The sequence below is a fragment of the Rhinatrema bivittatum genome, chromosome 9 (genome assembly GCF_901001135.1).
Source record: "Rhinatrema bivittatum chromosome 9, aRhiBiv1.1, whole genome shotgun sequence".
Lineage (NCBI taxonomy): Eukaryota > Metazoa > Chordata > Amphibia > Gymnophiona > Rhinatrematidae > Rhinatrema > Rhinatrema bivittatum.
Window position 1 is genome coordinate 266,415,688 of NC_042623.1, and position 15,646 is coordinate 266,431,333.

Sequence of the window (15,646 nt, forward strand, 5' to 3'; positions counted from 1 at the left end):
TCCATGACTATAGAACAGTGCTCCAAGCAATAATATTTGCTAAAATTGATTACTGCAACTCGATTCTTCTAGGCCTCCCATCAGCACATACTAAACCTCTCCAATTGATACAGAACACGGCAGCAAGAATACTAACAAACAAAAGGAGAAGAGATCACATTACACCAGTCCTCAAAGACCTTCACTGGTTACCAATCCATTATAGAATAATTCATAAGTCCCTCACCACAATCTACAAGAATATCCATGGGCTGGCTCCACTCGATCTACAAATAGCTCTCAAAAAACACTCCTCCAATAGACCCATCAGAAAAGCTTATAGAGAATATCTACAGGTACCACACAACAATACCACCCAACATATAACATTGAGAGAGCGGGCCTTCTCCACAGCAGGTCCCCCACTATGGAACTCAATCCCCTTAGAATTAAGACAGGAACCATGTCTCCTAACCTTCAGAAAGAGACTGAAAACATGGCTGTTCATGAAAGCATTTCCAGACCCTTAAGGATTCACTTCCAGCAATTGCAGCAAAATCTAATACAGCAATACTGAACATTTTCTATCAAATAAAATATTTATTTAAAAGAACAATTACTTAATTGAACATTCCCTTCCAAACGGAATCAATCACTACAAACCAATCACTACAATGTTTTAATTCTTATTAAACTTGTTTATCTTTCCTTTAACTCTAATCCCAGTTAGAATAACCCCTGTTTATTGTAACTTTCTCTTCCGTGCACTTGTTTTATACTACTGTAATGTATACTCTTATGTTTTAGTTATGTATGTTATAATGTATTGATCACCCCTTGTTTTATGTAAACCGACATGATACGTACTCCCGTGAATGCCGGTATAGAAAAACACAAATAAATAAAATAAATAAATAAATCCATGTCCTATAAGTCTGCCTGACTTGAAATCTTTGCCCTTGAAAGAATAAGGCAAGCAGAGCTGAAAGAGGTCATAGCCTCCAATTGAACAGAGCTGAAGGCTCCAATTTCAGCAGCTCCTGTATGGTCTTGACTTGGAAAATAAAACGCTTCCAATGTCTGTTTTGAAAACAGTGGGATAGAGGAAGAACCAGGTGGCAAAGCTCTAAAGGTATCTTTTCGCTTCTTTCCCATAGAGAGGAAGTTTTCACCACAAACATGCCTGAGGTTCAAACTACGAAGAAGATGCTCCCAGAGCGCACCCCTTAGGCATGCACCAGTGGGCCTCGCATTTTGAAGGCGCTGGATAACAACGTCAGAGGGGACTCTTTTCTCTCACAACTGCCCAAGATGTAGACTCAGAGGCAGGTACTCAGTGTGGAATTGTTTGGGGAGATCCTCCAGCACTTGCCCCCTCCTGCTGCTGCTGTTGGGCACCGCGCTTTGAAGGCACTGGACGTTGAACCGAGCTAACATTTAAATACCACTAGCATACTAGCATCTGTAGCATGGGATATATTTCGTTTTTGTGTACTTGCTAGGTACTTGTATCCTGGATTGGCCACTGTTGGAAACAGGATGCTGAGCTTGATGAACCCATGGTCTGACCCAGTATGACAATTTCTTATGTTCTTAAAAATAGGTCAAGAATATGAGTCTGGGATGAAATAATTTGTTCCAACCCACATGCTAAAAAGGTGTCAAGAAAAGTATGAACAGTGGGGTAGATTTTCAAAGGGGTACGCGCGTACCCCCCCCGAAAACCTGCCCCAAACACCCCCTGCGAGCGCCGAGCCTATGTTGCATAGGCTTCCGGCGCGCGCAAAGCCCTAAGACGCTCATAAGTCCCGGGGCTTTCCTGGGGGGGGGGGAGGGGCGTGTCGTGATCCGTGCGTCATTGGGGGGCGTGACGCGGCTGACGCGACATCCGGGGCAGAGCCGCGGGCGTGGTTTCGGCCCGGGAGCATGGCGGCGGCCTCCGGACCAACCCCCGGACCGGAACATGGCGTGTGGCAGCCGGCCCGGCGCACGCAAAGTTACGTCTGCCACGAGCAGTATCCAAAGGGTCTCTGCCAAGCTAAAGATGTGTTTTATTGTGCATTTTATTGTACTGTATGCTTTATTGTATATTTTGGTTGTAATCCGCACTGATGCTCTTCGAATTGCGGACTATAAATTTGTGAGATAAAATAAATAAATGCATTCGAGAAACACTCTATGGATGGAAATTAAAATCTAGCAAGAGAAAAGGAATCACTCCAAGAGTCATTCCAATCAATTTCATATAAATCCATCTACAAGGACTGCCAGGGTGATGCAGCGAGATTTTTGTGCTGCAGCCTGAAGATCAAGGAATTCCTGGCCCTGTAGTGCTCAATTAGCCTGAGCCAAATGAGTAGGGAAAACTGGGGAATGGCGCAGAGACAGAGTTGTAAGAATAGTTGCTTGGGAGACCAAGATGATGGGCAGGGAATGTGGAGCACAATAAGAACTGCAGGGCTGGGAGATATTGTAAGGCATGGAGGTGGGTGCAGGAGAGATGTTGCAAGCCAAAGGGGATAAGGGGAAGGAAGGGAGGGGAGAGCAGAGGAGTAGATACCAGCCAGGAGGCCAGTAAGAGGGAAGGGAAGAATGTAACAGTAGTGGGACTATTTAGCAACACTGATCACAACACAATTACATTTTTTCAAAAGGGAGATTGATAAAATTAGGGAAATAGAAAAAAAAACCCTAAAAATGTGCAGATGTAAAAGTTAAGTGTTTATATTAGGCACCGACATTGTTTAAGATACTACTGCCTAATAGCAAATCCATTAAAAAGTGGATGAAATGCAAATTTGAAAATGGGGAAAAATCCTCCTCTTCTTGTGGCCACCTTCTTTTACCATGCTGGCATAATTCTTGATGAATATATCATAAGAAATTCCAGAAGGGAGTAAAAACATGGTTAATGAAGAGAGGATATTAATATTAAGGGGCTGAACTGAGCTGTAAACAACTAGTTTATAAGTGTACAATGCAAGAGGACAAAAAGTTTTAATTTTATGTATTGTTCCACTGCCATTAGCAATGGTTACATGGAATAGACTTAGTTTTTGGGTATTTGCCAGGTTCTTATGGCCTGGATTGTCCACTGTTGGAAACAGGATGCTGGGCTTGATGGACCCTTGGTCTGACCCAGTATGGCATTTTCTTATGTTCTTATGTTCTCTTTTCAATTTTAGTGCTATGTGTTTATTGTACCATGTTATTTCCTGTAAATCATTCTGAGCAATTTTTTAAATCTGGAAGGGCAATTCATAAATAATTTTAAATAAATCAATAAATATACATGATACTAGAGTAGAAGAGGTGGCGGCTGAATTTTAGCACCACAAACATATGCATAGCTTTTCTGAAAGTGTGGACAGGTATTCATAATTATGTTTTAGGAATATGTTAACAATTGGGTTTTGGGGAAGATCCTGCTATTTTAAGAGAGCATTGTGTCAGAAAGAGAATAGAGAAACAGGTAGCAGATTAGGAACATAAGGGCGGTATTTACTTCCGCCCTTCATTCGGTTTCAGCAGCTGCAAGCCGCCCATCTCAGCAGAGGCACCGGCAGTTACTTGTTGAGTCCAGCTCTGCTGTTCAAACCTCCCATTTTATGTTCATGGCAGAACATTATCGGAGTTTGTCTGAAAATCGGGACGACGGGAAATTCAGTTCGAAGCCTCAGGAATATTTATCTGAAGCATAAAACAGTCCCGGGGGGGGGGGGGGGGGATGCTGTTATAAGCAGATAAAAAGAAGATACTTCTCCTCTTACCCCCAAAGGCCGCCAAGCAGAACACAATGATTGTGAGCGGCAGAGAAAGCCTCTCGGGGAAGCTCATAATCCAGGCCCAAGGCGGAAGGACAGCGAAACCGGAAGAGTTAACCGAAGCCCCCGAGAAGAAAAGCCTGTCTGCGCCTTCGGAAAAAAAAAAAAACCTAAATCTAAAACAAATATTACTGTGGTTCACGCAGATTCCTAATGTATTCTCTTACTTCCATAAAGAAATGTGTTTAAAATCATGTCCTTCTTCCGACTGTACGCGAGCAGTTTTATTACCACCGGCTGGACAGGCACGGAGTAGACAGGCGGGGAGAGGTCCTTCCGCTGCCGGTTGGCAGAGAGACCTGCGAGGCCGTTTCGTTTCGTTCATTTTGCCAGGCTTTCGTTTCATTTCCACGCCAGATACGTAAAGATTTTACTTTGGCTGCCGAGGCTTGGGTTTGATGCTTGCAGCGCAGATTCCCGGCCCCTGTCACTTCTGCAGAGCCGGCAGTCAGACCGTCCTTGCATGGGGGCAGCTGGGCTCACTTCCTCATTCCCGGGCCCCCGTTTTAAAGAGAGAGAGAGACCCACACTAGGAGGTGCAGAATTCAGTCCTTTTCTCCCTCCTGCTCTGGGAGGATTTACACTTAAGGTGAGCAGATGCCACGCTTGTTTACTGTATTATTGGGAAAATGAAGGAACCTAATTATAATTGCTTTCCAAATATGCCCGGGTAGTGTCTCCGCATTCACATTTTACTGTCATCCGGTGTCTTTCCTGATACACAACTCTCACTAGTGCATAAGCCAATGGCACCCTCTTTATATGTAAGCTTCTTTGAAATTTACATACTAATTACTCGTAATTTAAGGGATTTTGTTCTTGATTTTCTGCCACCATTGTACAGTTCTTAAATATTACCCTTACTAATTTTTTGTTTATATGAATGAATGGGGTATGTATTCGCCAGTTATTATTTATTTGTTTGTTTAGAGTCCCCTCTGCGACTTTGCCACGTATCCTATGATCCTGACATTATCTTTAATTGTTTTTGTTTTCACAGAGACTTTTTTCAAGAGGTGTAATGCCACTGTTATCATAATATATATGTAGCTCGTCCCTTTCGATGCAGCCCTAGTGAAAGACGGTTCTGTGACTGGAGACTGACATCTTAATAAATATTCAGCATCTTGGAATTATTAAATTTTGCTGTCTAATTGTTTGTCTTGAGAGTCTCTCTTTATGGACCTTTATAACCTATCTTGCAATCCATCTGCTGGACTGATACATATACATTTAACCAACAAAGTTAAGTGCGAATGGGAAATGAAGTTTAATATTAGTTATGTTTTAATTTTTATGCATTTATGTATTATTAAATTTTATGCCTGTTGTAATCCATCTACCATGAATTTTATTGCTATAGGCAGAATAGAAACATTTTTAAATAAATAAAGTGATAAATCTTTTATTTCTGTTCTTCATTTTCCAGAGAGTATCGAAGCATTAGGCAGCCCTGGCTGAATCAGCTGTCCATGGCCTATGATGCAAACAAATGTGGCATTCGCTTCCAGCCCCCAGCTGTCATTCTTATCTACAAGGAACAGGGCAAAGACAAAGATCGTCAGCGGATCATGCCTATCCGCAACTTTTCCAAGTTTTCAGGTACATCTTCTTAACCCTTTGTGGAGGTGGACCCTTGGCCACAGGTCCCCACCATTGGGAGGCGAGGCCAGACAGGAAGCAGAGGCCAGCTGGAGCTTCGCCAATACCAGCCCTCATTCCCCGCAGGTTGAGCCCTTGGGTGCCAAGGCTGGCTGGACTTAGGTGGGCCTCCACATGGATGATCCCGAAGGGTAGGCCAGAGGATGGTACACCAGAAGGCAGCGGCTATCGGAGAGACCCAGCTGAGGTTGAAGCAGATGGTGAGGCAGGGAAGCAGGTCCAGGCAAATGGTCAGAGGCAGGCGACAAGGCTCGTAGTCAGGTCCAGGTCAAAGCCAAGGAGATCCGTCCGAAGGGAAGAGGAAAGCTGGAACAAGGACTGGAGCAGGAGCTGGATCTAGAGCAGGAACTGGAATGGAGCAGGAACGCAGAGCACAGCTAGACAGCGTGGAGACCTGTTGCCAAGGCAAGCTCTGATTGCCAGAGCCTGCCTTAAATAGTGAAGCTGGCAGACGTCATCAGGAGGGACTGTGAGTGGATTTCCCACCGTGGCCCCTTTAAATCCAGCAGATGCGTGCGCGCCTAAGGCTGTCGGGCCAGAAGGGAGGCGGTGGCGGCGTCTCGCAGCGCGGCAGAAGAGGAGGCCTGGCTGGGCCCGGAGGAACTCCTCACCGCGCAGGGAGGCCCGGGAGGCGAGAGAACAGGGCGAGCATGGAGACGGCTGCCCACCACCACCGGAGAGGACAGGCCCATACTGGGAGGCTGGCATCGGGGTTGAGTGAGCCCGGCCACGGGTCTGCTGTGGCCGGGTAGCGCAACACCCTTCGGAGATTCCCTGACACCAACCTTATTAATGCATATATAGGACATTCTAAGTCTCTTCATTTATAAAGCTTATTTCACTTCTTAAATAATTGAAATCAATTGATCTTGATTTAATGACACCAGCAGTAACCCTCTATTAATGTGCTGGCATGTTTTGAAATAGTAGCTTTTGACTTTTAATTCTTAATAATGGTGCTTTAGAACTATAAGTATGTCATAGACATAGTACACAAATCAAGGAAAATGCTATTTGATTGGATTTACGCAGAAATAAGACATAATGTAAGTCATCAGTGACTAGGAAGCACACTCTCAAGCCATGTTAGCTGGATTGTATATTTTAGTATTATATAAAATCTTGAAAATGGAAAATATTTCTTAGATTTATGCAGTTGTTTAATCCTTATTTGTTTATTTTAAAATATTTATATATTTTTATATTTATATATTTAAAGTATTTATAATAACATAGCAATTTATACATAGATCATTAAAGCATGATAATATAAAATAAAACAAAATTACTCTTAATAAATTACATACATTCAGCGGAAAGCATTCTTCACTTTCATTTGTAAATCAAGATTCACTGAATGCTTCTTGGAATAACAAATCTTTAACCTGTTTGTGAAAACATTTTATATCATCATTAATGGCACTAATAGTAATAGATAAATAATTTCCCGTTGATAGCAGGGCTGAATTAGCCATGCTGTCTGGGAGCGCGTCACGACCGGTCCGTAGACGGAGTTTTCTCAGTTAGTACAGAGTTTTGAACTCTCTACGGCTGCGCGGTGTGCTTCCCGCGCGATTGCCTTGTTACCTCAGTCTCTTTTTTTCCGCGAGCAGGACTGCACGCAGGATTTTTCTCCTCCTCGTCTCTGAAGAGAAATTTTTTTATTTTTTAAATTTTTTTCCATCTTTTTTCCTTGGCAGTGATGGCTCCTAAACCATCTGGTTTTAAATACTGCCAGTGCGGTAAAATTATGTCCATAACAGATGGACATAATTACTGCTATATGTGCCTAGGCCAGGAGCACGACCAAGCCTCATGTCGAGACTGTGGTCGTATGTCACCCCGGGCCCAAAGGCAACGCGCTGAAATTGCGCGTCTAAAATCACCTTCAACACAGTCTTCGCCGGGACTGGCAAAGAGACCAAAGAAGAAACCAGCTAAAAGGTCAGCATCGCTGGAGGGTGCCTCGGTAATACCACCAGGGCCGGTGAAGAATGTTGAGGCCTCGACTCCGCTTATGCAGAAGGCCCTTCATGAGCCATTCGGGTCACAGGGCCCTGTACCCGTCCGCTTCTGCTCCTTGACGCCAAAACACTCGGAGCATGGAAAGTCTAAATGACTGAAGCATTCCATGCACGGCGCATCCACGCATGGCGCATCAAGACACGACACATCAAAGCACGGCACGTCTGCACATGGCGCATCAGGGCTCGGCGCATCACCACATGGCGCACCAAAAGGAGTTGACCCAAAACGCGACACATCAAAGCGTGCCGCACATACATCTAAGCATGAGGACACAAAACATGTGAAGCTCTCGACTCAACCTCGAATTCTAACACCTGCCTCGTCACAGTCCTCACTACATGGTCAAACACCTCTTAAGAAGACTCATAAACTAAATATATGGAGTCATCTAAAACTCCACAGACAGAATCTGAACTAGATGTGGAACTAGTCTTGGACCACGACCCTTCCAGTAGCGAGGGTTCTCAATCTGATTGGTCTTCACTTAGTAGACCACATTCCCTTCATCTTCCAACACCGTGCCTGCCTCCTCAAGACTTGATTCTAGCAGCATTGCCTCCAGGACCAACTCCATCTCCAGGACCGTCACAGCATCATCTCGCATCAAAAGCAGGCTTTGAATACTTTTTTCCCAGGATCTAGACTCCGCACAGTCTCAGCCTCCAGTTCCACCTTCTCAACCTTCGCCTCCTGCAGTACCGAGTCCTATCCTTCCAACTCAACTAGCAGCACCATCTCCAATTCCAGACCGGCCAGGTTCTCTGGATTCGCAATGGTCATCATCGTCGCCGGGCTCATCCACCAGATTCCCATCAGATACTCCTGAGGGTCTCCTGGAACCTTATTCTCCTTCCTCTCCAATTCCAGACCGACCAGGTTCTCTGGATTCGCAATGGTCATCATCGTCGCCGGGCTCATCCATCGGATTCCCATCAGATACTCCTGAGGGTCTCCTGGAACCTTATTCCCCTCATCGAGAAAGTAGGCTCTCTTCTAATCTCTGATCCTCGAGCAGAGATTCTTGGAATCATGAAAATATTTGAAATGCCGCCAGAGCCTACAGCTCTGCCACCACATGCAGTACTGGATGCAGTTCTTCGCAAAATGTGGGAGAAACCTTTTACCACCACAGCCGCTACCAGGAAAACGGACTTAAAGTACCGTATGTGTAATTCCACAATTTACAATTCCACACAATTACCCCACAACTCAATAGTAGTGGAATCTGCACTATCAAGAACCAAAAGAACAAAACTTCATGCCAATTCATCACCAGGCAAAGACCATAAATCGATGGATGACTTCGGCCGCAAGGTGTACCACTCGTCCATGCTAGCCACAAAAATCCAACACCACCAATTTTACATAATCCAGTATTTATTTGAGTGTCTCCAGAGATTACGTCCATTATGTTTGGCGGATAACACTTTACCACAACCATTTACAGACATGGAGGAAGGTCTTCAACATTTACTTCGTTCTGTGTATGAAACATTTGAGTCTTCTGCAGGATCTTCAGCTACGGCGATAGCAGCACGGCACATGGCATGGTTGAGAGCGAGCGCAATAAGAGAGGACGTCCATGACAAGTTGATGGACATACCTTGTCTAGGAGACAATCTTTTTGGGGATAAATTTGGGGAAACTGTTACCCTTTTAAAGGAACAGAATACAGCTGTACTGTCACTAACATCGCCAGCAGACCCCCATACCTCTTCTAGGAAATTCTATCCTTCATTCAGGAAAAAATCCTATTTCCAGGGCGCCCTTCAAACCATACAACACCTATCGAGCGCAGAATTATTCACACCAGAGATACCACCCTCAATCTCATCCATCCCATGGACGATCTCATCAACAATGCCCTCAAAAACAAGCACCAACAGCTCCTAAAAACAGACTCCATCTTTTTGAGCTATCCCGAGCCACCTCCACCACCATACATAGGGGGTCGCCTTCAGCATTTTTATGCCAGTTGGGAGACTATTACCTCAGACTGTTGGGTGCTGAACATCATAAGAGAAGGTTACTGAATACATTTTCTGACACTTCCGTGCCTCCCTCATATACCCCCCCCCCCCCCCACTAAAGTATGTCATCCCACTCTCTGTACCTTCAGAAACAGTTACTCACTCTACAGATACAGAACTCTATTCAAAGAATTCCAATATCACAGGAAAAACAGGGATTCTACTCCCACTATTTTCTCATTCCAAAAAATTCCGGAGGTTTTCGACCAGTCTTAGACTTCGAAACCTCAATAAACACATCCAAAAAGAAAAATTCAAGATGACCTCTCTCAAGAGTATCCTTCCTCTCTTACAACCCAATGACTGGCTATGTTCCATAGACCTGAAGGATGCTTACTCCCATATACCCATGCACCCTTCTTTTTGGTACTACCTTTGTTTTCAGACTCAAAACAACCACTATCAGTTCAAAGTTCTACCCTTTGGCCTATCCTCAGCACCGAGAGTATACACAAAATGTTTAGCGGTGGTGGTGGCTCACCCAGACAGCTCTCGATCCAGATTTTTCCCTATCTAGACAACTGGCTGTTAGTAGCCTCAGATCCGGCTACTCTGCAAACTCACACATTCCAAGCAATCAACTGTCTTCAGACATTGGGCTTTATAAACAATTACAAAAAGTCCAACCTGCAACCGACCCAGACTCTACAGTTCATTGGAGCGCTCATCAATACAACGCAACAGAGAGCATACCTCCCACAAGACAGGATTCGAACTCTATCCTCGCTGGCCCAGTGTTTATACAATCAATTGCATGCATCGGCACGCCAAATCCTCCAGCTACTGGGGCATGTGGCAGCAGCTATTCATGTGGCACTGGTTCCCTACACAAGACTACACATGCTCCGCCTACAATGGGGCCTCAAGAATCAATGGTCTCAATACTTACATCCAGTCTCAACCAAAATACATCTTACAACACAAATGCAAACTGACATTCAATGGTGGATAAACACCAAACACCTGAACTCGGGAGCACCTTTTCGGTTACCGCCCCATCAAATCATACTCACGATGGATGCATCCAGAAAGGGCTGGGGAGCCCATCTGTGCGACTTGAAAACTCAAGGCCTCTGGTCTCCTCAGGAGAGCGCACAACAGATCAACCTTCTGGAACTTCAAGCCATTTGGAGAGCACTTCAAACCTTCTCTCCCCAAGTTCAGGGGAAACATCTCATGGTATACATAGACAACCAGGTCGCCATGTTCTACATAAACAAGGAAGGAGGGTCAGGTTCCTGGATACTCTGTTGGAAAGCACTTCGGATACAGACTTGGGCAATATCAAAGTCTCGATACAAGCCACTTTCCTCCTGGGTTTAGACAACGTCACAGCGGACCGCCTCAGCAGAATTTTCCATCCACACGAATGGACTTTAAATCAGGACATTGCATCCAGACTGTTCCAACGCTGGGGCAACCCAATAATCGACCTGTCAAACGCAGGAATTTTGCTCCATCTACCCGAGCAAACTTCGTCATGCTCGGGATGCTTTTCTTATCCCATGGACGAGGGACTTACTCTATGCTTACCCTCCCATTCCACTAATATCAAGAACAATTAAAAAATGCATCCGAGACACAGCGGATATGATCCTCATAGCTCCGTCATGGCCAAGGCAGCCATGGTATGCGTTTCTCATGCAACTATCCATTTGCCCACCAATACCACTGGAAAACCATCCACGTCTGTTAACTCAGGAAGGTGGGTCCCTCCTTCAACCAATGCATCGTTCCCTTCACCAGGCATGGAAGTTGAACGGCAAGTATTAAACCACCTGGGACTTCTATCTCAACTAGAGAACATTCTTATCGCATCCAGAAAGCCTTCAACCAGGCATAACTATGCTGGAAAGTGGCGTCGTTACTTGAAATGGTGCAAACCGAGGTGATTAGACCCATCAGTCACGCAGCTTCTGGAGTTTCTGCATACTCTCTACTTAGCTGAAGCTAAGCGGTTTGGCATCCGCTTCAGTTCATGTACATGTTAGCACCATTGTAGCTTTCCACCACTCTCATAACGGACTTCCCATTTCCAACCATCCTTTAATTTCTAGATTCATGCGTGGAATGCTACAGCTACGACCACCAGTCACAAAACTGCCTATACCATGGACTCTCAGTATTGTCCTAGAACAATTATTGCTGCCTCCCTTTGAACCATTAGATTCGTGCCACATCAAATACTTAACCTGGAAAACAGTTTTCCTGGTAGCTGTCACATCAGCAAGGAGAGTAAGTGAGCTTCAAGCCTTAGTTCATTATTCTCCTTGTTTAGAATTCTACCATAATAAAGTCACTCTTCGTCCTCATCCTGCCTTCCTTCCAAAAGTGGTATCGGCTTTTCGCATCAATCAGTCCATTACACTGCCAATCTTCAAACCTAAGCCTCATGAGAATGACCGGGATAGGCTTCTCCATTCCTTAGACTGTAAAAGAGCATTGGCTTATTACAAGCAAAGGATCCATTCTGAATCCAGACCATCTCAGCTGTTTCTCTCATTTAATCCAAATTCTCCAAATCAACCCATCTCCAAAAGAACTATTGCTAGTTGGTTATCCCAATGCATTGAATTCTGCTACAATAAACGTGCTATTCCTTTGAATGCAAAACCTAAAGCACACCAAATTCGCGTAACAGCAGCGTCTATTGCACCTGCTAAACATCTGCAAAGCGGCAACTTGGTCTTCTTTTCATACCTTCACATCACCTACTATATCGAACAGCAAACATCTTCCGATGCAGCTCTGGGTTCGGCGATCCTGTCAACCCTTGCACCTGAATAAGACTGTCTGCCTTATTCAAGGGTAGTGGCCTCACCTAAGGAAACATATTACATGGACACAACCCGGGAGCTTGGGACGGCTAATTCAGCCCTGCTATCAAGGGGAAAAAGCAAGTTTGCTTACCGTAAACGGTGTTTCCGTAGATAGCAGGATGAATTAGCCATGCGATCCCTTCCCACCTCCCTAGTCTACAGATTCTACCAAAATGTTTTCCACGTACATCTCGCTTGGCTACAAGAGACTGAGGTAACAAGGCAATCGCACGGGAACCTCACCGCGCAGCTGTACAGAGTTCAAAACTCTGCTAACTGAGCAGACAGCATGGCTAATTCATCCTGCGATCAACGGAAACACCGTTTACGGTAAGCAAACTTGCTTTTCCATATAGATGGTCCTATTATGGAAAATGTGTTCTATAGCATATATCATTACATTCTGAGTTTCTCCTTTAAAATGTTTTTCTGTATTTCAAACATTGCCTGCTAAAATGTGCATATGCTTGGCATCAAAATACCTCAGCAGTGATTACTATCTGTCATTGAGAATAAGGCACATTCCATGCATGCATCATACAACCTACACGCATATAAGGCTGTACACAGATTTAAGTAGGAGGTATAGGTGAAAACCTTTTTACTGTAGTAATCAGGACAGGACTTACTGAACAATGGGTTCAGTACTATTTATGTTTCTGATGTTTGTATTTTGCATCCAGACTGCACCAGAGCTGCAGAACAGCTAAAGAACAACCCACGTCACAAGCAGTACTTGGAGGGGGTCTCGCTGCAGCAACTAGAGAAGCTGTTCACAGTGTTGAAGGGCCATCTGCAAGGTCAGACCCTGGCTGAGAGCCTGCAGAAGATTCAGCAGGAAGCCGTCCTGGACCCTGATGAGGACCTAAACAAGCTGGATGACAAGGAGTTGAGCAAAAGGAAAAGCCTAATGGATGAATTGTTTGAGAAAAACCGCAAGAAGAAGGATGACCCAGAGTTTGTGTATGACATTGAGGTGGAGTTCCCACAGGATGCACAACTGGAATCTTGTGGCTGGGATGATGGCTCTGATAATGAGTTCTGACAGAAGCAGTAGGATTCATTGACATTTAGTCTATTGTATCAGGGAGGCATTGCTGATTTCCAGAAATGCAATTCAGATTCCAGGAATGTCCCTGGAGATTTTCCAGAGTCTTCTGTCCACTACAGGGCAGAGTCTGTTTTCATATGATCCATTTGCTGCTGGATTAGTTTGATGTTCATATCACAGAATCATAGATAGGATTGGAAAGGACCACAAGAGATCCTTTAGCCTCCAGGCCAGATCCACTGTACCCAATAGTAGAAAATCAAAAAGGTGCACTAAAGACATGAAAATATATAAACTGATAAAATGAAAACAATGAAAATTACTCTCCAGTTACCTCTTTATTTGTGCAGCTCTCTCCGGTTACTGTTTCCTCTGATATGCAGTTATAGCATGACAGGAGCCTTCATTTTCTCAATCAAACATGGCAAGGCTGCTTCTTCAGCACTTTGGAAGCCTTGAGAGCCCAATTCCAGATTCTGATACATATTGATTATCTTTACTTGCAAATATGGAAGGTGACCTCTGAAGGGGCCATGGGCAATAACTTTCTTTGAAAGAGGACTCTTATGGAACGACTCTTAACGCAGATCACTCAGGGAATATTGAAGCTCTGTCATTTCTTGGCCTTTGGGGATGGAAAGCTTAACATTAGTGCATTGATATTGAGCGATCTCCATGTAGAGCTGGATGAAAGAGATTGGCAGGGAACATGGGGCATTGCTACAAAAGTTTCTATTTGTAATAAGAGTTAAGAACTACTGTATACATTACTGTATAGGGCCTATAGGTGCCCAGGCTTTAAATTATGTGGCTCTAGTCCTCTGTGCTAGAGGGAGTGTGGGGTCCTCGGTACTTACCTGCAACATTTTTAGCGGGTGGTACATGGGGTTATTGAGGATATTAGAGGGCTCTCTTTTGATTTGACTCCCCAATTATATCTCTTGTGAGTCTGGGGAGATAGTGATGTTGGCTGGCATACACAATGCTTTATGGGGCTCTGTTTACTCCCAGCCTAGCTCACCATTGTTTTCTTTTGGAAAGGTAGCCCTCAGATTTCTCACTGGCATAATGTTACGCTTGAGCTATGATCCGATGTCGTGAACACCACCCAACAGGGTGGCTCCAGGTGGAGAGAGACAGGGATGGCTGGAAGGTCTCTGAGGATGGCTGTGAATATGTGGAGCAGGGTACTAGCAGGGACAAAGTTCAAGTCCAGGCTGGGTCAGGGCAGGCGGCAGGCAAGCAGAGTCAGAGTCCAGGCTGGGTCAGGGCAGGCGGCAGGCAAGCAGAGACAGAGTCCAGGCTGGGTCAAGGAACCTTATAGTAAGGCAGAGAGCCCGAAGGCCACACACACAGCAAGGCAAGGCAGAGGGCCCGAAGGCCACACACACGGCAAGGCAAGGCAGAGGGCCCGAAGGCCACACACACGGCAAGGCAAGGCAGAGGGCCCAAAGGCCACACACACAGCAAGGCAAGGCAGGGCAGTAGGCCCGAAGGCCACACACACAGCAAGGAAAGGCAGGGCAGTAGGCCCGAAGGCCACACACACAGCAAGGCAAGGCAGGGCAGTAGGCCCGAAGGCCACACACACAGCAAGGAAAGGCAGGGCAGTAGGCCCGAAGGCCACACACACGGCAAGGCAGGGCAGTAGGCCCGAAGGCCACACACACAGCAAGGCAAAGCAGGGCAGAAGGCCCGAAGGCCACACGCACAGCAAGGCAGGGCAGTAGGCCCGAAGGCCACACGCACAGCAAGGCAAGACAGGGCAGAAGACTCGAAGGCCACACGCACAGCAAGGCAGGGCAGAAGGCCCGAAGGCCACACGCACAGCAAGGCAAGACAGGGCAGAAGGCCCGAAGGCCACACGCACAGCAAGGCAGGGCAGTAGGCCCGAAGGCCACACACACAGCAAGGCAGGGCAGTAGGCCCGAAGGCCACACACACAGCAAGGCAGGGCAGAAGGCCCGAAGGCCACACACAAGGTAAGGCAAGGCAAGACAGAAGGCCCGAAGGCCACACGCACAGCAGGGCAGAAGGCCCGAAGGCCACACGCACAGCAAGGCAGGGCAGTAGGCCCGAAGGCCACACGCACAGCAAGGCAGGGCAGTAGGCCCGAAGGCCACACGCACAGCAAGGCAGAAGGCCCGAAGGCCACACACAAGGCATGGCAAGACAGAAGGCCCGAAGGCCACATGCACCGGAAGGCTAGAGCAGGGAGCCCAAGCGAGCTCAATGCCGAAGCACCTAGGGAAC

At 45.9% G+C, this 15,646-nt stretch overlaps 2 protein-coding genes across 3 annotated transcripts in view; one reads left to right on the forward strand and one right to left on the reverse strand.

The window, feature by feature from the left end:
* Nucleotides 1-3,869, reverse strand: part of PIGX (phosphatidylinositol glycan anchor biosynthesis class X) — a 53,383-nt gene extending 49,514 nt beyond the window's left edge. The window contains exon 1 of the mRNA XM_029615166.1: nt 3,750-3,869. Coding sequence (XP_029471026.1) covers nt 3,750-3,816 — 67 coding nt within the window. The 5' untranslated portion in view covers nt 3,817-3,869. The remainder of the gene's footprint in view (nt 1-3,749) is intronic.
* A 73-nt stretch (nt 3,870-3,942) lies between these two features.
* CEP19 (centrosomal protein 19) lies at nt 3,943-14,692 on the forward strand. Of its 2 annotated transcripts, none has more exons than XM_029615167.1 (3): nt 3,943-4,392; nt 4,804-5,405; nt 13,026-14,692. In XM_029615167.1, the coding sequence occupies exons 2-3, from the start codon at nt 5,276-5,278 to the stop codon at nt 13,385-13,387; spliced, it is 492 nt and encodes a 163-aa protein (XP_029471027.1). In that variant the 5' UTR covers nt 3,943-4,392; nt 4,804-5,275; the 3' UTR covers nt 13,388-14,692. The 2 variants fall into 2 exon arrangements, with proteins under 2 accessions (XP_029471027.1, XP_029471028.1); XM_029615168.1 differs by having other exon boundaries at nt 5,233-5,405.
* Nucleotides 14,693-15,646: the final 954 nt, after the last annotated feature.